Here is a 23785-nt window from a genome sequence, read left to right on the forward strand (position 1 = left end):
AAGAGCAGCCTCCAAGACTCCACCATATTGGATTGAACTCGAAACTTTGAGTAAACATCTGTGTCACAGACTAGACATACAATATGGTTTTCTATTGCAGCTGTGTCAGGCAAACACTCAGCACTTGACAAAAGTTATGGTAGTGCATTATGAGAAGCAGCATAAAATCAATATGCTAAAGTGTTATGTCATAAAACGATACGAAAGAAGGGGATCTCTAATCATGACTTTAACACCCAAAGACTGCATTCCATTCCACTTGGTACACGGCTTCATGACAGATGTGTGTAAAATACTGAAAGAGGAAAAGGGCGCACAAACACCAAGCCAGATTTCCCATTGGGATTAATAAAGTATCTATCTATCTATCTATCTATCTAGATCAGTCGATTCAATCCTAGAGGCACTATTAAAGAAAAAGTTAACTGAAAAATGAATGAATGAATAAATAAATGAATGAATGAGGCCATGTGCTTTAAAACAGATGTTTAGCAAAGCACAACAGAAAACATGATATTCTTCTATGTGTTAGTAATGAATTACATGTGCAGTATTATGTTAGCTTCCACTTTTAAATATATACGTGAACATTGGGAGCATTTTACAGGTTTATGGTGGGTTAATACAGCAAAGAAACTGATTGCGACAATGCCAAAAACGTTTCTTCCATTTGTTTCCCTGGAGCAGAGAATGACCACTGAGGGCACTTCCTGTGGCCATTTCACCCTGGCCCTTTTAGTCAACACAGTATTTAACCAAGGTCACTGCCAGAGGTCTGCGTTCATGATCGGATCATCAACACACAGACATGGAGTTCCATGCGTGTAAAGCCTTTTTTCTTTGTACAACACTGTTACAATGAACGTTATTTTTAGCAAACTGGTGCTCACTACATTTCGTCCTTTGAACATAAAAATTAAACAGGGCATTCACCAGGACCTCAACCATCTTTATTTTATTCTTTGTATACTTTCACTATATATGATTAATTTATGTTATTCAGAGTAGCCATTCCTGGAATGTCCATCCATCCATCCGTTTTCCAACCCGCTGAAGCCGAACACAGGGTCACGGGGGTCCGCTGGAGCCAATCCCAGCCAACACAGGGCACAAGGCAGGGAACCAATCCTGGGCAGGGTGCCAACCCACCGCAGTTCCTGGAATGTAAGCCCAATATTATAAGTATACTGTATACATTTTATACAGAAGTTTATATTTTAGACTGGACTATGGAATTCATGCAATGGCAGAAAAACCATGTGGTCTGTGAGTGGATCCCAATGCTCCAGCACCCCAGATGAGTAAAAATTGAGGTCCTGACTCTCTATGGTCATAAAAGATTCCTGAGGATCTTTTGAAAGGAGTAGGGTTTTTCCTGATGTCCTGACTAAGTTGCACCCCACTGTCTTATCCATTCTGGCCCTCTAGTCATCTCCTTTCTCAAATTGGCTAACTATCTCTCTTACCCTTTCGCCACTTAATAACTAATGTGTGGTGAGTGTACCTGACACAAAAATGGTTGATACTGCATCATCCAGGTGCGAGCTACGTGTTGGTGGTGGCTGAAGTGGTACCCCACTGTCAATGTAAAGTTCTTTGAGTAGGTGAAAAAACAGATGTATTAGTTTTTTTCATTTAATCTTCCATAAAACATAGAACAGGGAAATATTTGCAGCTGTGATCACAAGCTTTCAAATACACAGAGTACAGTTGAAAATGTAGCAATAAACCCTTTGCCAGAAGAGATTCTTACACAAGAGAATGCATTTGAATAAATGAGATATCAACTAGAAAGCAGCAAATGGGCCAAATGGTGACCTGCAAGTAGTGGTGGTGGTGCTATTGAAATTGAACAGCATTTTAAACACACAACTGTATTTTTATGTAAAGCATTTATATAAATTACACAAATCTCTGACCACTAGTGAAGACCACTGTTGATTAAGCTAACACTAACTTCACATAATTTTTATTTATTTGAACCATTTTCTGCAATAGCACCAGAGTTATGCATAATTAAGGATATTTGTTTGGAAATTATTTTTTTTTCTCTATCACCCTGGACTTTATCAAGTGTGTTTTAAAATAGGACGGGTGAAATGTCTATATAACATGGCAACTTTTGCAGAAACTGAGGAAGTTTGAATTAAACTGCTTTGCAATTCTAAGTTCTTGGCGAAAAAAAAGTCTTGATTTTCTAAAAGTAAAGGTGACATTTCTTCACTAACTACTGCTGTACTTGTGAACACAAGACATCCGTCTCACTGGATTTCTTTGATTTAGATTTAGGGCAACACGGTTAGTTGTTGGGTCTTATGCATCATATTTTTTCTTTTCACTCTAATTCTGAACTTGTTTCCAATAAAGTTTACTCTAGGTTTTAATTGCTGCCATTCACTGCCATAATGACACCTTTTGTTTTAATCATAATCATTCTTGGTTATACTTCTAGCCTACTTGTCCTTCCCAAGGTGTTGTACCCTACAATTAATTTTTATATATCAATAACTACAATAAGAATAGAGTATTTAAAAAGTCATCAACAATATTCATGCTCAACCTGCATGCTTGTGACTGACAGTTATTTACATCTCCAGTACAAACCATTAAACAAAAGCAGGCACCTCTATTCACATGCATTGTGATGTCATTTACTGAGACCCCTGATTATGTTATGACCTGGATTAAATTTTTTTTTGTCTTTTCTGACTTTATTTTGGTTTTGGTCTAAGTTCCTTCTTTTGGGGGTTTGGATAAATGTGTTTTTTAAAAAATATTAGCTTATTACTGTGGCACCAATGTTATATTTTATGCGTATCACTATTTTGTGGATCATTAAGTTAACTTTTATGGTTTTCTTACCCAAGAATAACCAAGAGTATGTGTCACGTGATGCTGTCAAGTGCAGACAGTTTAAAGTTCAGCACAGTGCGCTTGCTGAATCATCTGAGACTGTATTAAACCTCAAGAGTTAGACACTGCCATTCCTACATCAGTCTCAACAGCTTTAAAGAACATTAGTTGAACATCGAGAGATAGGACGCAAAATATCCATAGTTGCTTTCAGCTACCAGAGACCTACCACTACTCATCTTCGGCAACAACTTTTCAAATGCAATATTTGCTTATTGTTTCAGTTTAGATAAAAGATAAAACTGTTATTCCATTAACAAACTTTGGCTAGGTTAAAGATTACTTCTTTCTTCGGGACTCTTCTAATCAAGATTCTGTCTCCTTACACTGACGCATAATAGATCACGTTTAACAACTTAAAAATAATCCTAAAAGTAAAATGAATAAAAATCATAAAATAAAAATAATTTCTAAGTATGATTTCCTTTTCAGTGATGGTTCCTACCTATCTGGGATAGTCTCCATTCCACAGCAACCCTTTAGTAGAATAAGATGGCTCAGGAAAAAAAATGGAAGATGGACAGATAAAATACAAAATTAAAATATTTTTGAAATGTAGTTATAGTTTAAATTCTTATTAGTGATGTGGGCTGTTATTTTGCCACCATTTTGTCAGCACTATTGCTAATTCCTGCTGCTAGGTCTGTCCCAAAATAGTCGTGGCCTGTCAATCATATCACAACAGGATAAAAGATCATCCAGGAGTACACTTCCCTATCTGACTACACAGATTCCAAAACCCGTCAAATCTTTCTGAAAAATGTTTTTGTTTCTCTCATTTTTCAACTCTCTGCACTCCCTCTGATTTTGTCTCACAATTCTTGGCTTACATTATGGAAAGTTGTTCTCCTGGTTCTGACTCTTGTTATGGTTCTTTAACTACGTCTTTGTCTTCTAGTTGCCCACTGAAGTCTCATGTCTGCTAGGCATAATAGATGCATTGTTAGCGAATTATTGTTAATAGTTAGCATAAGATTTTTTCCAAGGTGTTCCACTACACACAAACCACTGAGACTACAACTTTGATCTTAGTCTTAATCAGATGTTTAAGATGCAGATGAAGATGGTGAAACACAACATTTGACTGATGGCAACTGAGATATCAGGTAAGTAATCAGGTTTGCTTATTTCTAACAGCAAAATGAATAGGCAAACTGATGGAGAAGGTCACAAGGCAGGGAGGAAAAGAAGACCAGTGGCATCTGATGGGTGTAAAGTGAACTGCCAAAGCCTCTTAGGTGACAAGAAGAAAATGAACAACAGCTGCACATGGAGAGTGAAACAAATCACAGATGAACAGCCATGTTATCAACTGTGCACATAGTGCAGATACACTTGAAATGTGTCTGTTAGCAATGCTCGTGAAGTTATCAGGATTTACGTCATTCTTACGAGAAGGTAATGTGGCAGACAGAAAAAGAAGAGCAGCGACATCTGCTGAGCATGAAGAAATTGTGAAAGCCAATTATGTGATAGGAAGAAGCAGCTCCAGCATCTGCTAAGCATCAAGCATGTGTGGCATTGCAGCCTACTTGTGCTCATGAAGTACTGGGGCTTGAACCTTGATCCTGGGAGGGCCGGAGATCTGCTTGTTTCCCAGTTATAAATACTTAGTCACATTAAAAGCCTAATTTAAAAGACCAATGGATAATTTTAATTCTCTATGAAAGTACACATTAAGTTTGTGCACTACGCTGCAAGTAATTTTGAGAATTTAAGATAATTTTTTATTTATTGTATGTTAGCTATATTTAAAAATGTACACAGAGCAATGACTTTTAAATCAAACTGCACTATATAAGAATTATCAGACATTTTGCATTGTCTTGAACTATTATGCTATTTGCCCCTGAAATCAATTAAATATTTGAGTATTTGCAACTTATCCAACAAAAAAAAAAAAAAAAAACCTTTGGAAATATCCAGCCAAGTAAAGCTTTCAGACCAACAATGTCTATAGGAGATGAAGACTTTTACAGACACCATTAAAAGGGAGGGGGTGTCAGGGTGTTAAGTTAAACTCCTTAAAAACTGCCTTTAAAAAAACTGCCTTTATTTACTTTAAACACTTGTAAAATCTTGCTTTTTAGGCAGTTTTTCTCAGGTTAAGCCCTTTACACAACATTTGTAGCCATGAAAATGCTAAAGTGAATAAAATGGCAAACTACAACCATTCATTAAAATCTGCACATAACACAAGATCACATGCAAGAATGCTGTTTTATGAAGATATCATTCAATAGAAGCTTGAAAAGGTGCAAATCTAGTGACTTCAGCTTATCCATTCTACAGTGTTTATGACAGATCAGCCCCTGCTTCTCGACCGCAATGGTCCATTGTGCTTACATCGTTAGCAGAGGTCTGCGCCAGGCTGATGGATAGATCAAAATGATGGATTTAGTCCATTCATATTCCAACTGATCAGTCTATTAAAAAAGCCATTTGTTGCCCTCCTTTCGCGCCCCGTTCTGTGAATTCAGCAATCGGCTAGAGCTGTTACATTTCACTCGGGGCCATCTAAGCACAGACATTCAACAGCCTGCTGTAGCCACGGCTAAAACGATCCTTATAGAAAGCCAAATCCATTTTGCTTTTGAAAAAGTGGAGCCAGTGACCCCAGACCTTATGCTACATTGGACCAAAATGAGTAAAATGGGGCAGAGTAAACTATTTTTATATGCAAAATGAATGGGGTGTCATTTAAGGGCATGTTAATGAACTGATAGCATTAATCTTAAAAATGTAAATGGATTCACGCTTTCCATATAACCTGTATTTTATTTAGCAGCATGATACTTCAGAGCCTGCCCAGATAAGAAATGGCACTGCAAATGTACAGACTATTTTTTAATGCATGCAAAGCAAAAAGCTGATCAGTAGAGCTGTAGGTGTCATAAGTTGTTGGGTTGATTACAGATATTAGTGCTGCAACAAGTCTACACTCAGACCCCTTTTTCTGTACTAGTGTTTCTAATGACTATTACTGTTTGAAACTGCTGATTTTATTTATTAGTCACATATGACTATAAAGGCCCGTTTTCACCTCCATTCCCTTAGTGTTATAATGGCCATTTCCCTTAGTTTATCTTTAATTAGTCATTTTAAATACTAATTGGTTATTAGAGAAACCTTTGTAATTGTATTAGCACTGCTGAAACCTTTTATTCTATTCACTTGGGTTGCAAGGTACTCACACTCCTACAATTCATTTCTGGGTTCAAAAATGGCTAAAATGAAACAGCTTTCTCAAAAACACATGCCAGCCTATTCATTTTTTTGCAGAATGAAGGTCATTCCATGTAACAAATTGCTAAGATACCGTACTAATAGAAAGACATCTAGGTGTTTGTTATGTCTATGCTGCTATTACAGAAAACAAAGCACAAGGAAATAAATGAATGGCGAGTTGAAAAGCAAAATAAAGCCAAGGATCCCTACTCACCATCAGCAATGTACAAGGGATCCTGATCTTTGCAACATAGAGTAGTTTAAGCCACAACAAATTACATTATAATGATACTTTTGAAGCATGTGCAAATTGTCAAAGTAAAGGCACTATTCAAGGATAACTTAGTCACCAACTCTAAATCTAAAATTCGACAGAATGAAATACACAGCTAAAATAAAATAATAAAATAAGCTGGTGAACAAATACGCAATCAAGATTTGAGGGCACCGATAAATAATATCTGTTTACACAAGCACTTATTCAGTGACAAAGCCCACCCAGGCTCACATGTGCCTTCTTAATTAAGGTAACAATTAAAGCTCCGCAGCAGGCAACGGGATGCGACAAGCGTCGCAGCTGAAATTTGGCTAATTTGCAACACCTTTGCCGCCTGTTAAAATTACCTCCAGCTTTCTAAGCTTTCAGCCTGTTGAAAGAGAAGCAAGCTGCAGCCATTTTCTGAACACTGATGGTGAAAGGAAAGATTTTGAAATATAAAAGTGTGCTTTGAATTTTTATAACTTCTTGCAATTTGGTGGCACGTGTTGAATGGCAACAGAATGTCTAGATAAGCTTCCAGGTGGCTTTTCTGCATTGCTTGTTCGTTGTTGCATGATTATTAAACTGTTTGGTAAATATATTGTAGAAGACAGAGAGTGTTCTCAAGCTCAAGTAAAAGCCAGGAGGTTAAAGTGAAATAAAAATGGTATCTTTACTTATATTACAAATAAACAAGGTAAAGGAGGGAATAAAATGAATGAGTAAGCAAAATACAAAGTAAGAAATAGAATACAATAAACTCTCTGGGCGTTCCAATACCACATTGGTCACTGTGTTTATGATGTGGGGTGGCTGGCCTACTTCACACCTCAGTAGTCCATTTAGCACTCCTTTATCACATCTGAATATCTCTGTAAACATCTGTGGTGTTTCTTCCTATCACCAGCCATTTTCATGACATTGGAGTATTTATTATTATTTTCTTTTCATCATGCAAGTGTGCAGCTTTAGTGCCAGCTGCAAGGGAGCCTAGAAAAAAATGTTTTAAGAATTCCAACTAGTGCAGAAACAGTGAACCATACTTTTAAAAATAGCTACCGAAATGAGCCATGGAAAGAGCAAGAATCTATTGGGCGAGAACGGCGAATTTAAATGACTTGAAGAGCATTAGGGAAAAGATTCTTTGATTTGATAAAACAAAAATTAACTCTTTGGTCATAACTCCAAGCACACTGTCTGATGTTGATCAATCACCGCTCCTCACCTGCCTAATACCTTCACAACAGTGGAGCATGGTGGTGGCAGCATCACACTATTAGTGTGTATCTCAGTAGCAAGAACAGGAAAACTGGTCAGGTTTGAGGGAAGGACGAATACTGCCAAATACAGAGAAGTCCCTGAAGAAAACCTGCCCCAGAGTGTATGCAATCTTTGACCGGGGTAATGGTTCTCCTTTCAGCATGACAATGAGCCAAGAAAACACTGGACTGGCTTCAGGACAACTCTCTAATTGTTCTTGAGTGGCCCAGCCAGAGCCCAGACTTAAACCCCTTAGAATATCTGTAGTGAGACCTGAAGATGGCAGTTTAAAAATGCTTCTCTTCTCTTCTCTTTCAGTCTAACAGAGTCTGAGAGGATCTGCCAAAAAGAAAGGGATAAACCCCCTAAATCAAGTTGCCCAAAGCTTGTAGAGACATTCCCAAAAAGACTTGAAGCTGCCAAAAGGACAACTACAAAGTACTGAATTAAGGGTCTGAATACTTATATGAATGAGAAGCTCCAGTTTTTGATTTTTAACCAATTTTCAAAACTTTCTGCATATATGTTTTCAGTCTTCCATTATGTGTTACTGTGTGTAGATAAATGGACAAAAATGTCAGAATTATTCATTTAAAATAAAATCTACAACAAAATAAATTGTGCAGAAATTGAAGGAGTCTGAATATTTTCTGAATGCACTGTATGTTATATACCCTGGACAGCCTTGTGGCAAGCTCATCAACACTGGCTTTTTACCCAACATCAATTCAAACAGTCAAAAGAAGCAAGTTTTCATTCTTTATCTGGAAATGTGTACCTAGTAGAAACTCTTTCAAATTTTATTTTTCTTTTGTTTTTTTTTTCCTTCCTATTTTAATCTTGATGGAAACCATGATGACACTTTCTTTTGGTTCATCAAATTCTGCAGCACAATTACATGAATTTACTTTCAATAAATTACCATCTTTGCATATATCAGTCAAATCGTGAAGACTAAACACTCACAAACAATATGCATTATTAATTTAATTGTCACAGCTAATTTAGTTAGCATATAATAGGTTTGGACAGAGCGAGCTTGATATGTTAGATTTACCCTACTTGTCCATTAAAGCTGCAGTGAGCAATTTCAGAAGTGCAGCTCCAAAGTGTATATTTCCTGCTTTCTCAGAGGCTGCACATTCTTTTGTGCAGCTCACATTATAAGATTAAATTCAAGACATGCATGGCCACAACGTCTTCTAAATTTTTTGGTGAAACCCAGCAATACATTTTTTATCAGTACTTTTTAGGGATTACATACAGTGCACATTAGATTGGATACATTGTGATCACTCAGGAGAAAAAAATCAATTACATCTCTTCATTTATTATCATATCCAAATTCAGGATTTGGCCTCAACTCACCCTGAGAGAATTGCACATACAGTGCCTATAAAAAAGTATTCACCACTTGGAAGTTTTCTTATTTTTTATTACACAACACTGAATCACAGTGGATTTAATTTGGCTTTTTGACATTTATCAACAGAAAGACTATTTAATGTCAAAGAGAAAACAGATATCAGCAAAGTGGTTCTGAATTAATTGATCACATAAGTATTCAATCCCTTCAAGCCAGTATTTAGTAAATTCGCCTTTGGCAGCCAGGACAGTCATGAGTCTGTGTGCATAGATCTCTCTATCGGCTATGCTATTCTTCCATATTCTTCTTTGTAAAACTTCTCAGGTGTCATGTTGATCAGGAGTGAACAGCATTTTATACATCCAGTCACAAATTCTCAGTTGGATTGAGAACTGACTTGGGACATTAACATTGTTGTTTTGAACCATTCTTGTGTAACTTTAACTTTATGTTTGAGACTGGTGTCTTGCTGGAAAACAAACTGTCAATGGTTTCTTGCAGAGTGCATCAAGGGTTTTCCTCCAGGCTTTTCACGTATTTTGTTGCCTTAATTTTCCCTTCTACTCTTATAAACCTTCCAGGGTCTGCTACAGAGGAGTATCCTTACAGCGTAATGCCACCACCTGCATGCTTCACAGTGGGAATTGTGTGTTTTTGCTTATGCGTACTGCTCAAACATAGTGTTTAGTCTGATAGCTAAAAAAAAACAAAGCTAACAATGTAGCTGGTCTTCCAGCTCACTTATCCCATGTGCCGTCTGGCAAACTGTAGCCAAGATGCTATGGGCATTTGTTTCTATTTGCCACTCCCCCGTAGAGCTGCACCTGGTAAAGCACTCGGGCAGCGGTTTGTTTCAGAGTCAATCCAGTTTTATCTACTTTAGCATGTCAGTCCTTCAGAGGCCTTTTGGTGGTCCTTCTTCAGTAGTCTTCTTCATGTACAATCACTCAGTTTTTGCAGACAGCCTGCTCTAGTCAGATTTACAGCTGTGCTATACTCTTTACATTTCTTAATGATTATTTTACCTGGCTACTCAATGACCTTGATGTTTTCTTGTCTCCATTTTCCAGGTTGTATTTTTCAATTCATGGTGTTGCTTGGAGTGTATTTTTGCCTTCATTGGGTAGGTCAAGTCATGATATAGAATCACCACATGTTGGACCTTTCAGATAAACATTTGTTTATACTATAATCAATTGAAACCAATTGACTACTGACAGGAGATCTACATGGAAATAATTCTGTGACTTCTAAAACCAGTTTCATGAACAAATTATGATTTAGATGTGTCATATTAAACTGAGTGAATACTAACTCTAACACAATTATTTTTTCTGTTTTATATTTGTAATTAATTTAGACCAATTTGCAGAGATCTGTTTTCACTTTCACATTAAAGAGTATTTTCTGTTGATCAGCATCAAAAAAAGCCTAATTATATCCACTGTGATTCAATGTTGTTTAAGAATAAAATGTGAAAACTTCCATGGGGGTGAATAATTTTTATAGGCAGTGTAAGACAGGAACCAACAATGGATGAGGCGACAGTCCACTGCAGGGCACATCTATTCATTTTGAAAACCTATTTTATCCTGAGAAGGGACACAAGGAAATTGGACCCTATACCAGCAAGCATAGGATATAAGGAAGGAACAATCCCTGGAAAGGGTTCCAGTCCACTGCAGGGTGAACACACAGACACAAACCCATAGACACATGTACAGTATATTAGGGCCAATATAGTATTGTCAGTCTACCTAATCTGCATGTTTTTAGATTGTAGGAGGAAAGCAGAGCACCTGGTCAACCTTTGCAACTTTTTATGTCAGCTCCTTTATTTTCTGTCACCACACATTTTCGTAACAGACACAGGTTTGTTTTGGTGCACTTAATTGTATTTTAATTTACTACATGAAAAAAAAAATACAAAACAGTGTATTGTAGCTCGGTTTAAAATTTTGAAGGCATTATATTATGACACTTAAAAGATGACAAAAATTATATAAAACCTAAAAAATACACTGTGATCATCAAGGATTATGGGCCGAGACATTGGGCATACGACCTCAGCATTAAAACTATGTAGTATAATAAAGTCATATAATCTTCACCATCATCATAATAATACATTTATTTAAATAGCACCTTTCCCATTGTCAAGTGTCATTTGCAATAGTATAATTATTCAAAGGGCTCTGAATGACATACACTTGTATAAACATGCTCATATCTATATTTAATACATACACAAATATATAGAATATGAAAAGAGAGTATTTATGAAAGGGCCACAGGTGTCTGGAGAAACTGGCAACACTAGGATGCTACAAAGAAGAGAAATAAAACCTCTAAGTCAAAAAGTACCCCTGATTGGCAGCAGAAAACCAGTGTTCACTAGGATGGGCACTGAGTTCTCTACAAAGGCACCATCACAGGAGAGAGTCTGTAGTCTGTAATGCAATATTCTTTCAAGGCAGTTAAGTGCCAGGAATACATGACACATAGTTGGCTAACAGGTATATGTAAGTATATAGCTACTAGTTGAGGAATCTTGGGCCAAGATGCCTATTCGAGGATAAGGGCAGTGTAGACTGGCTAAAGGCCAGTTCTCTCACCTAATCTCTAATAAGCAGCACAAGGCCCCTGAAATGGATGAGACAGGCCACATTTACCGTTTAAGGAAATTGATAATTAATACTTAATGTGCATTTTGGAGCTATAAAGAGGTGATGGCTCAGATTTGCATGCTGCTTCATGGCCAGTTGGTGAGATGGTGGCTGAAGGAAGTGGCCAGGACCAAGAAAGATACTGAGAAAAGATTAAATGATTTGGTACTTGGTAGGTGGACAAGTGGGTCAACCACCTCATAAAAGAAATAAAAACCTAAAAACTAAAACCCACCCCAAACACACACACACAAAAGTCTGACTTGGCTAATAGTAAGAGATCTGTTGTCGTAAGTCCAATAACAGCAGTGTAGGCGAGAATACAATGGACCAGAATGTGGCCAGATCTGCCCAATTGTGCCACAGGTTTACATTTAAAGGCATTTTTAATATTTGAGTGGCCCAACCAAAGCACATCCAATCTAACAGAGCTTGAGAGAACTGCAAGATAGAGTAGAATAAACTAACCAAATCCAGGTATTCAAAACTTTTAAAGACTTACCCAAGAAGACTCAAAGATGGGATTGTTGCCCAAGGGGCTACTATAAACTACTTACGGAAGGGTATGAATATGAATGAGAACTTTTAGTTTTTGATATTTAGTAAATTTGCATATCTTTCAGAAAATGTGTTTTCACTTTGTCATTATGGACATTTGAGTGTTGATGGATGGGTTAAAATGGGAAATGCATCCATTTAAAATGAAATCCACAACCCAATAAAGTGTGCAGAAAGTGGATGGATCTGAATACTGAACAATATCCAGAAGTGCATAAGTCCTCCAGGCTAATAGGTGGCAAAAGGGAGGTGTAAGGTCTAATGTATGGCCTCTTGCTACACTCTGCAGTAATAAGGGCCACAACAACTCTGCAGAGGTCCAATAATCTAGGCGGGGGTGAAAACTGCAGAGACATCTGGATGTTGGCAGAAGAGTTTGTCGTGGATGGCACCCCATAGGCTATATGGAACAAATTAGACACAAGGTGCGAGGAAGAGAAAAGTTATCTGAGAGACAGAGATATGATGGAGGTAAGAAGCAGTGCAGTGTGCACTTCTTAGTGTGGGAAAGTGGCCGGGCCTCCCACAAGTCAGTACCTTTATTTGTACTAGTAGTACCCAGACAAACATAGGCTTCTTTTTTTTGTTATTATAGTTTATTTTCTTATTTTTTTCTGGGTCATATACCTATGTGTATTTTTGTATTAAATAAATCAACTAATTTTTTAAATCTGCGCTACTCTGGTGAACTTCTGAGTTGGGATATATCTATTGAGGACACTTACTGAGGACACAATCTAGAAATATGCATTCTGACCTCCTGCTCACCAGTCTTAGCAAAACATTTCATCCTCTGTCTTCAGCAGTAATTGTCAAGTTTAAATGAAAACAAACTCTGTCCATACTAGCATTTTCACATTGTTTCCAAAAATGTCTCCATCCACACCACAGTGACCAAAAATACATATGACAGAGACGTTCACTTACTGTACACTAGGCATGTGTGCAGCAGTGGAAAAATCCATGAAGGGGTGGGTGGTAACACCACTGGACACAAGATTTATCACAAAACGTTAGCGGCTGGTAAATCACTTGCCTTTTTGTGCATGTATGTGATATTTAAACTGTACTGTACAACACAGCAAGCACCACAGAGAGTGACTCTTCTTTGTCTGCTATGTTAGAATATGGTTTTCTTCCGTGAAGGGTGACCAGTCAGGGAATGAGACATTGTAATAAACTGGATCCAATCAGGGAAGGGCTACGTAATAAGCAGCAGCAAGTCAGAGCATAATTAAAGTCCACATTTTCGCCCGTCCACATTACAACGCTGGAGCTGCGTTTTCAAAAGTATACAGCTCTGGAGAGCAATTTCAAAAGTCTTAATTTTTCAGGTTTGAAAATGATGGGGTAGTGTGGACTAAAGGTGAAAACATAGGCTAATGTTTGCATTTTAAATGCAAATATATCAGTTTGAATGGATTCTAGTTTACCAGCACCAAAACTACTTGGTACTTGATGGGTAGAACCAATGTGATGACTGAGGGAAAGCATCAAGTACATTTCTAGATAGATAGATAGATAGATACTTTATTAATCCCAAGGGGAAATTCACAAATGAGAAGAGAGAGACATAAGCCACATATCTCACAAAACTTGCAGGTAGTCAAATAGATCAAAGACATTTTGTTACATAATTGTTTGGACATAAAGAAATATTTTTACTACATTATAAACATAACCAGAAGTTCATATTGAGCATTTTGATTGATTTTCTCTGCTGCAGATTAAGTAAATATTTTCTCGTCATTTTCAAAATTCAAGGTTTATGAGTTAATATCAGCAGTAACATAAAATTCTATGTAAGGCAAAATATAACAAAAGAAACAATTTTATGAATATGTAACGATGCAAGTAAAAGATTCTGCCATAACTTACCTCTCCTTGGGTGTACCAACACCATGCTTGCCCAGTAGGTGCGTATTCAGATGTTTCTTCATAACAAAGGCCCATCTAATAAAGGTGTAAAGTGGGGGAGGGAAGACAGACAGACACAGAACAAGAGAGAAAAAAGAACAACGAGTTAAAAACAGTTTGTTGGATTTCACATTTTAACACTCGATGCTTCCTTCAATTAAAGCCAACAAACAATCAATCCAATTAAAAACAATAAACAGCTCATTTAGGTAATTGTATTGCTTTTGCAAATTAAAACATTTGGTTCATTTGAATAAATGCATGTGCCTTGCATCTGTACACTGGAACAATGCCTGAAGAAGTGTTTCTGGAAAAGACAAAACAGGTATGATGACACACATGACACATCAAGTCCATGCTTTTTGTAGCATCTCTTATTTTTAAAGGCCGATTGTGCAGGTGAAAATCTAGTGTAAATGTGCAAGCAGAAACCTCAGGCCGCTGCAGATGTGCTATTGCTGAGAGAATGTGGGCAGAAATCATTGTACTTTCACACAGTATCCATTTTTTGTATATATATTTTTCTCTTTACAGGAACCAGAGTCTAAACTGGGAGTGTTGGCAGCAAGCAAACCAGGGCAAGACTCTCTTTCATCATAGAGATTATAGGCTGAAGCATGCAAATAGCCGAAATGCAGTGTTTTTCATGCATCCTTAATGTTAGGCCACTTAACATTCTGGACTTTTTCTTAAGGTTTTTCTATAATGTTTCAGTCATTGGCAGTGTCATTGAAAAATTGGCATGAAAACCTGCATAAGGAGTACACCAACTAAGCTTCTGTTGCTATTGTTAGGTAATTTAATTTTAGTCATGATGCCAGCAAGTAGCGAGTGCAATGTTTGGGTGGCCTGTAGCTTGCATACTCTACTTGAACCTGGGACAATGACAGATGCTAACAGAAGATGGACTAGGCGATGAGGACACACACACAGTAAGGCTGGGTTTATACTACACGCGACATAACTGCTACACAAGTGTGGTACTGTTTATACGTGCGCGTGTATTTTACGTAAATCTAGATGATCCACCAGGTGGCAGTGAGAGATATCATCACAGTCAGAAAATGTTCGGCTTCACTGTGTTGTGAATTGCCTGGAACACCTATTAAATTCTGAGGATGCAGCGGACACAACTCACAAACAATCCCTAGACAGGGCAGCAGCTCATCTCAAAGGTGAATACAAGCACACACTTACACTAGCGTCATTTTAGCATCACCAAACACCCAAACCTGCATGTCTTTGTAAGCAAACAGGAGCACACTGTGGAAACCCACCAGCAAAACATGCAAACTCTAGGAAGGGAACACCAGGGACGTGCTACCACTCCGCCACCGTTCGTCCCCACATGTGTAATTATTAACAATATTCATTATTTAAATGAAGTTATTGATTTATCTGTAAAATGTAATATACAAAGTTTAATGCATTTCATCAAGAAAGTGATATCAAGTATAAAGCTAAGGATTCTAAATGTGCAGAGTGCTGGAATATCATAAATTAAATGTGTTTTGTGTGGCACTTGCTGCTTTCTGCTGCTGTCAGTTCAGGAGGAAGCTCCAGAAGCACGTAGCGATTAATAACTGGTTCGGTTTTAAGACGATGTTTACGATGGTCTACTTTAATGATAAAATAAACTACGAGATTAAAGTGGACATTTTGAGATTAAGGCAGAAATTTCCACTTTAATCACAAAATAGACCTTTTCACTGCGTCCTTAATTTTTTCTCTGTGGCTCAAATACGTCACTATACATTCTGAAGCTGAAGCTGTTGTGAAGGTGCAAAAAAAAAAAAAAAAAAAAAAAAAAAAAAAAAAAAAGACGTCACGAAAGATGATGAGACTTTTACAATGTATCGTGTCATTACGTTGGGGAATATGAGAACACTTGAATGTAAAAGCATCACAAATGCATTTATATGTCAGCATTTTGCTTCACCACATCAAACCATTCATCAAACATCGAAGCAGGCACACTGATCCTGTAGGATCTGCGAAGCGGCTTTCGGTCACATGGTAAACAGAGACTCTTACATCACATTCCAACTTGATCACACTGCGCCTCCAAACTTTTTACTGGCACTGCAACTTGCATACGTATCACGTTAATTTCTGAGGATGTGCTCAGAGAACGGGTCAAATGAATGCTGGGAACGCGTGGCAGCCATGATGCGTGCGTGAACGCGTTCTGAGCATGAAGTATAAACCAGCCCTAAGAGGTTGTGTAAAAAATGCTCAGTGCTTTTATTTCAAACAGTGTTCGACCACAATAAAGAGCAGTGAAATCTTCTTTAAGTAAATCTGCCAATAAATAACCCATAAAAAAACTGTTAAAAATCAACAATAAATAAATAATCCACAACAGTTAAAATCCACAGGTTAAAGTAGTGTCATGATCTGTCCATAAAAACCATCATGAGCCACAGTGCATCCATTCAAACTGATCTTCTCTGTAAGAGGAAATGTCTACCTGATCTGAATTAAGTTCCCACCATCATCCCATGGCATTCAGCGGGGGACCCTGGGAGCTCTACTCCTTTCGCTTGTTACCATCCCTTGGAATTCAGTGGGAGTCACTCAATGTGGTTGGTCACTCCTGTTCCTTAGGCGCTCAGCAGAAGCGATCTTGCCCTATGAGCAATGTTCACTCTCTCCACCCAGGGCCATCCCCAACCACCTGCCTCCCCATTACATCACCTTCAAATAACCGGACTTTTAAACCATTGTGCGGCAGACATCATCTGACTCATCTTCTGGTACCTGAATCTAGCAACATCATAATGACAACAACAATAACATGCAGACAACAAAAATAAAAATAATATCTATCTGGTAAGACATGAATGATATTCAGCAATAACTTCACATATGACAAATTACTTAATACAAACAAGATTCTCCATATCCATAAGACCAAAAAAAGACCAGAAACAACCAAAAAAATGCAGAGGAGATTAAAAAAATCATAATAACAACAAGAGCACATCCCTGGAAATGTGGAGAAAAAAAAAAACTGTACAATAAAGGAAATTTTGTGTATACATGGGGAAAACCTGCTAACGCAACAGTGACGACAAGCAGATGTAGGATTCAAAACAAATGCTGGAGTGATTCATACCACTGCTAAACCATGAAAGACCTATCCAAACTGAAGAGCTATGAACAAATAACGAACAGTGTGGTCCTTCAGAAAAAATTAAAACAACTACTTTAAAGGATACATAAAAACAACATCAATCAGTACACCACAATCAACAATCTGGCTCCCTGCACTTTTGGTTCTGAATCAAAGTTCTTCATGCTGTTAAAAAAATGTCTTGTGATGGATCCACAGTTGCAAGAAAATATATGTTAGTTAGTTTAGTCAGATTGTGTTTGACTAAAATTGTGACCTATATGAAGATCAGACCACATTTTATTAGTAATCAATGCAAAAATCCCAGGAATTCCAAAGGGTTCACTTACTTTTTCTTGCAACTGTACAGTATGTAAGTGAGCATCTTCTTAGGGGGTGAAAGAACAAGCAAAACATCTGTTTATTTTCTTTCTGTCTCTCTGTCACTCTGATGGAGGAGTCACCAACAGCTGAGAAGACCCTCCAAGGTCACTAGGGGGTGCAGTGTGGGTGTGGGAAAGGGTTGTGTCTATTCAGGATGCCCACACAGATGGAGGGCATTTGCTGGACAGGAGCACACATTAATGAGCCAAGGACATCACTGCACTCCCCTGCATCACTGTCACGCCGAAACACATCCATAAGTGATTGCTCAATATTAACACCGTTAGACACTGACATAAATATCCAGGATGATTTATTTAATCTTCTGTATCCAATGTCCTTTTATTTCACTCTGCAAACTACGATGTCATTCATTTCAAAAAAGATCAGAATGGACTCATCAGGCAAGAAATGTGCCATGTGCTGCAGCAAAGAAGGCAGCTATGTTCTGAAAGAAAAAGAAGGAAAGAGAGACAGGGAGGAAAAAAAAAATCAAGGCCGTCCTTAAAACACTTGAGTGTTGCTTGTGTAAGTTACAGTGTAAAAGGGGCTTGCAAACATTTCTGTTAATTATGTATTACAGCTGTCCTTCATAAACTTAATTACTAAGTGCTGAAAGGCAATAGACTCAATTTGCATATGTACATGAAAGACATGGCATATGCAAAAATATGATTTTAATTAGCATTCTTTGATAGGGAGGGTTACAAATCAAACTGGCATGTTGTAAGATTTTCATCTTTAGTGCTGAATTAATCCCGACATGCGATGGCACAACTAGCTTTGCCCACTGCAAAAGACTAATAGGGAACTTCTGCAATAAATTGTGTACAAAGGCAGCCCGGGAATGCATTTATTTAAGGCAGCTTTTCATTTTAAGCGCTCTTCATTACATGGCTACTGTCAAGTTACCATAGTGAATCTCTTTCTCCCGCTTTTTTTTTTCCCCCCTTTTTTCTACAGCCTTGGGCTAGAACAGCTTCATTTGGTCTTTAAGATTTTTGTCTTGATTATTATTATAGGGTGTCATTCATTCAATCACATCTTCAATAAATTTAACTAATAACATATCTTGGCCTCAGGGATTATCTTAATATCATAATGGATAAAAAGAATGGCTTAAATCTCTCTTCCTTTATTTCAACTAATCGTCCTGCTGTATCTTGTTTGATGAATGTAAGGACTATTTAAACATTTCCTTAAAAGAAAAAAAAAAAGATGGTGTTGCTTCAAACAATCTTCTTACTGTCCAGCAGCAAAACAAAATGAGCCCATGCTAACACAAAAACCCAACGAAGCAAATTATGACAAGCATAACTGTAACAAGTAACAAACAGCTCCCTCCAACCGCACTTGAAATGCACAAGTAGGTGACAGTGGGGGGGCAAAAATTGGGCATCAGAAGGGGAGTAGCAAAGCTGAAATTCACAATCCCTTCACTTCCGGGGTCAGCACTTAATGTGTGAAGGTCAAGGAGAAGGCCTCACCATCTGCGCTGGCATCTTGTCACCCATTAATGCATTTCAATCCTGCCCTATCTGCAGTATCTGCAGATGGCAATTGAAAAACAATTTACATTCTAAAGAGTGGGAGCAGTATGGAGCAGATCTCTTCACAAGCCTGTCACCTCATTCTGTTTTTTTCTAGTGAAACATGGCACTTTTTTTCTCTCTAAGCTATTATTGTTATTTTTATTTTTTTTAGTTAGTGGAACACAAACTTTATTGAGTCTTGTCTGACCTTGGAGGTTAACAATATAGAATGTCATGTTACAGAAAAGGAGCTGATCAGACCACACCAAAATAAACCATGAAAGGCACTGAAAACCTACTAGGGAAACTTATTGATAGATTATTATATTTTTCACTAGTAACTTTACCTAGGTTAAAGGATTGTTCCACCAAAAATTGATATTTTTCTAAAGGCTACTTACCCCATGTAGTTTATAGTGGTGGCTGTGAAATTTTTTTAATGTTTTCGTGAAGGAAGGACCCAACACATATTCAAACTAAATGGGACCCAGTTGGGACCAGCTCTGGATAATGACAGATGATGTGAAAAACGGCAATAGAAAAAAGAAAAAAAAATCCTCACATAACTCCTGTCATATAATCCACATGTCCGTTATGCATTTGCATTCTCAGAATGTGTAAAACACATGAACTTTTTGCTCACATATTATTAACTAGCCAGGTTACCTGTCAAAAACAAGTAACAGAATACATTGAAAAATATCTATTACCTATTGCGCTATGTGTACTTTCAGAACTTTTCTTTAGTATCTTTGCGTGTCTGAACCTCTCTTGCCCGGCACTTCCAGTCTCAAGACCATTCTCATAAAGCTTGTTTCTCAGACTCTGTCATTCTGAGGCATCTGACTTGCTTCCTGTCTGCTTTCATACTTTCCATCTTTGAATGGGTCTCTCAACATGCATCCTATGCCTTTAATCCTCCTTGTGCATCTTGCACTTTTTCGATCGCAATACCAAAGCTAAACTGACCAATCAGGTTCTTCATAGGGAACAAACACACACACCTTAGTATTTAATGATATAGCAGACAGATACTTACTCCGGAGAATTCACCATAGGAGATAAACAGAAAAGGGACATTGCTACAATATATATATATATACACACACACAATAAATATATAAATACTCCTCTCCACCATGACTGTTTATATGTTGCCGGGGCAACAGCAGGCTCACAGCTCTGCTGCGTCTCTCCGCTAAAGCAAACTCGATGGGAAATGCAGGGAATAGGATTGCTTGGCCCTTAACCTGGCCATGACCCTGCCTGACTGCTGTATCTGTTTATAGGAGAATGGCAGATCCAACTACAATAAATAACCATGCTGTTTCTGTTTCAAGCTGAATAAAGCTGGTTTTGCTAAAGTACTGAGACTCAGCCTCGTGTTTTGGGGTGTAAGACAGGGACTTATAGCACAACCCCGATCTTTTAGGATTCGCTTCTGTGGCACCTCACTGCATTGCAGTGAGCCTACTGTTGCCCTGCCCTGGCAACAGACAAACAATTTTACACAGACGCGGCAATCACGTTTCGAGATGCACTTCAGCATGATGTTCATGTTGGGTTTGGTCAGGGGAGTGGGGTGGGTGTTTTTAGGGGGGTTTGTTTAGAAACCTCACAATATGAAGAAGAAGAAGAAGAAAAGGATGATTCGGCTTCTGATTCATAACTGTGCTGCCTATAACATGCTTCCACATTTAGATAATGTTTGTATTGAATTCCTCCCACCCAATTGCACAGCAGTGCTTCAGCCACTGGATTTGGGCATCATTCACACCCTGAAAGTGTATTATCACAAGAAAATGCTGAGAAAAATTCTCGTCAGCATAACTTGTAGGCAGGAGAAGATTAAAATTAACACGAAATAAGCTATTGAAATGATTGCAGACGCCTGGACGCAAGTTAAAGAAAGCACTATAGCTACAAATACAGTCATGTATTATATACACACATACACTGTATATATATACATATACACATATACATATATATACATACACAAATATATATGTATAAGAAATGTTAAAAAATGTTGGTCTATCACGCAAACCACTGGCTTATGTCATAATGCGTATAACACCACCCATGAATTGGCCGTGTGAGCTACCTCTGTCACCAAATTGGGCTTCATTACCAGGAAAACAACAGTCGTGCAGGCATGCGGCACTGCTAACAAGAATACAACCTCCGCAAAATCTGCTGACAGTGAAGCACATAGCATGGGCCAACTGATTGTTTTCGTTGGAAACACCAGTTATGTAGTCCAATCACCACAGAAAGTCATACATGACCAAAAATTTGGAGGTCTTCCTCCATCATGTTGTTGGGCTCAGGTCCTTTGCATGGTAAGCTGAGGTATGACCATGCAAGCATGCTGCATCTCTGTCAGGGGAAAAGCTGCATGACAGTGAAGGAGGGTGGCAGTGGACTAGAAGGTTTGAGGGTTACTAGTAATATTAGTAATAATAACAATAATTAGTTACAGTTACTTACTGTAGCACTTTCTAACTACTTTAAAGCACTTTACATATGAAATAGGGAGCCACTTTAGCCACCACCAATGTGTAGCATCCACCTGGGTTGAAATGCCGGGTTTCTGCCCATCTATTTTATAAATAGATTGTTTGTCAAAACCTTTTTTGTATTATGCTCCCCCACCTCTTACCTTTTTACATATTTTATTATGTTACTATCAAAAATATGTGGCACAGTGACGGAGTAGTAGCACTGCTGCCTCACAGTAAGGAGACCAGGGTTCATGTCCCAGGTGGGTGCATGTTCTCCCTCTGTTTGTGTGGGTTTCCTTCAGGTGCTTCAGTTTCCTTCCACTGTCTAAAGACAGGAAGATTAGGTTACATTTTGACACTAAATTGGTCCTAGTATGTGTTTGGTGTGTGGAGATGTGTGTGGGTGTTCGCCCTGTAATGGACTGCTGCTCTGTGCTAGATGGGATAGACTCTGTGTTTTCAGAAAGGTCAGGGAGACAATAAAAAAAAAAAAACCCACTCTTACACAGCTTAAGAAATCTTCAACTGAGAAGAAAGGACAACTATTGCAGCAGAACTCCATCAATCAGGTGTTTATGACAGAGTGGCTAGATGGAAGACACTCTTGAGTATAAAGGTATTCGACAGTGTAAAGAACTCTGAGCATGAGAGTAAAGATTCCCTGGTCTGATGAGACAAAAACTAAACTCTTTGGGCAGAACTTCAAGGCTATGTTTGAAGACCAGGAAATACACATCACCCACCAAATCATTTCTATGGTTAGGAATGGTGATGGCATCATCATGTTATGAGGGTACCTATCAGTGGTAGGAAAAAAAAGAAGACTGGTCAGAATTGAGGGAAGGATGAATGCAGTTAAATACAGTGAGGTCATTAAAGAAAACTTGCTCCAGAGTGCATGCCACCTCAGACTGGGGTGGCGGTTCACATTTCAGCATGTCAATGACACAATGCATACAGCCAAGACAACACCTGAGTGGCTTTGAGACAAGTCTCTGAGTGGCCCAGACAAAGAGTAGACTTAAAACTCCTTAAGAGTGCATGTGTAGAGACCTGAAGATGGAAGTTTACAGACACTAACAGAATTTGATAGGATCTGCCAGGAAGAATCGAATAAACTGCCCAGTTGTAGGTGTGCAAAGCTTATAGACACTTTCTTAAAAAGACTCATAGCTAGAACTGCTACCAAAAGGGCTTCTGCAAAGTACTGAATTAAAGGTCTGAATACTTACTAGTATATGAATGACATTTCAGTGTTTGACTTGTTCAGAGATTTGCAAACGTTTCTGAAAATGTTTTCATTTTGTCATAGTTACGTAGTTATTGAGTGTAGATTGATGGGTGAAATCTGGCAGATTTATCCATTTAATACACAATAAAGTGTGCAGAAAATAAAGAATACTTTTTGAATCCACGGTATATATCTGGGCAGGTGAGACAAGTGCTGTAATTTCTAGATTTCTGTGCCACCCTAATATTGCCAAAACCACCAGAAAAAATTAATTGTACAGATGTAGCTGATTTGATCTACTGAATTTTATAAACAGCATAAAGGTTATGGACTCCTCCTGCAACTTCCAAGTGTTATGCAATCATAACAATAGGTAGGTGAAAGTAACACTATTTTTAGGCCAGTATATGGAATTAAAACATTGAATATCAAAGGTGTATTTTTTCAGCCCTTGATTGCAAAATGTAGCATAAGCAATTTTCATCTTGTGGAAAAAATATATATGGATGCAGGAGGGGTGAATATATGCGAAGTACTGTATATTGTCACAGGGATGACTAAGTGCAGGGCAATTTGTCTTCAGGACAGGGACCAGGGGCTACAGAGAATCACAAGGATTTTCTGTCTAGAGAGCAAATTCCCAAGGACAAATAGTTAGGGGGATGTTGAGGAGTCACTAAACACACCCTGATAGCAAAATAATGACAGTAACCTAGCATGGCCTACTGAGCATTTGGAAATGTGTACTTTAGTTATTAAAAGAGGCACAAAAAATACAGCACCATTGCTTTACTGTTAATACAGTTACAGAAAAATCAAAGTAAATCTGACACCATATTACATGACTTC

The 23785-nt window shown here is 38.0% G+C and overlaps 1 protein-coding gene across 1 annotated transcript in view; it reads right to left on the reverse strand.

The window, feature by feature from the left end:
- znf407 (zinc finger protein 407) overlaps positions 1-23785 on the reverse strand; it is a 562885-nt gene that overhangs the window by 322855 nt on the left and 216245 nt on the right. The window contains exon 4 of the mRNA XM_051935698.1: positions 14129-14203. Within this exon, the coding sequence (XP_051791658.1) occupies positions 14129-14203 (75 nt within the window). The remainder of the gene's footprint in view (positions 1-14128; positions 14204-23785) is intronic.

Source organism: Erpetoichthys calabaricus, chromosome 13 (assembly GCF_900747795.2).
Source record: "Erpetoichthys calabaricus chromosome 13, fErpCal1.3, whole genome shotgun sequence".
NCBI lineage: Eukaryota > Metazoa > Chordata > Cladistia > Polypteriformes > Polypteridae > Erpetoichthys > Erpetoichthys calabaricus.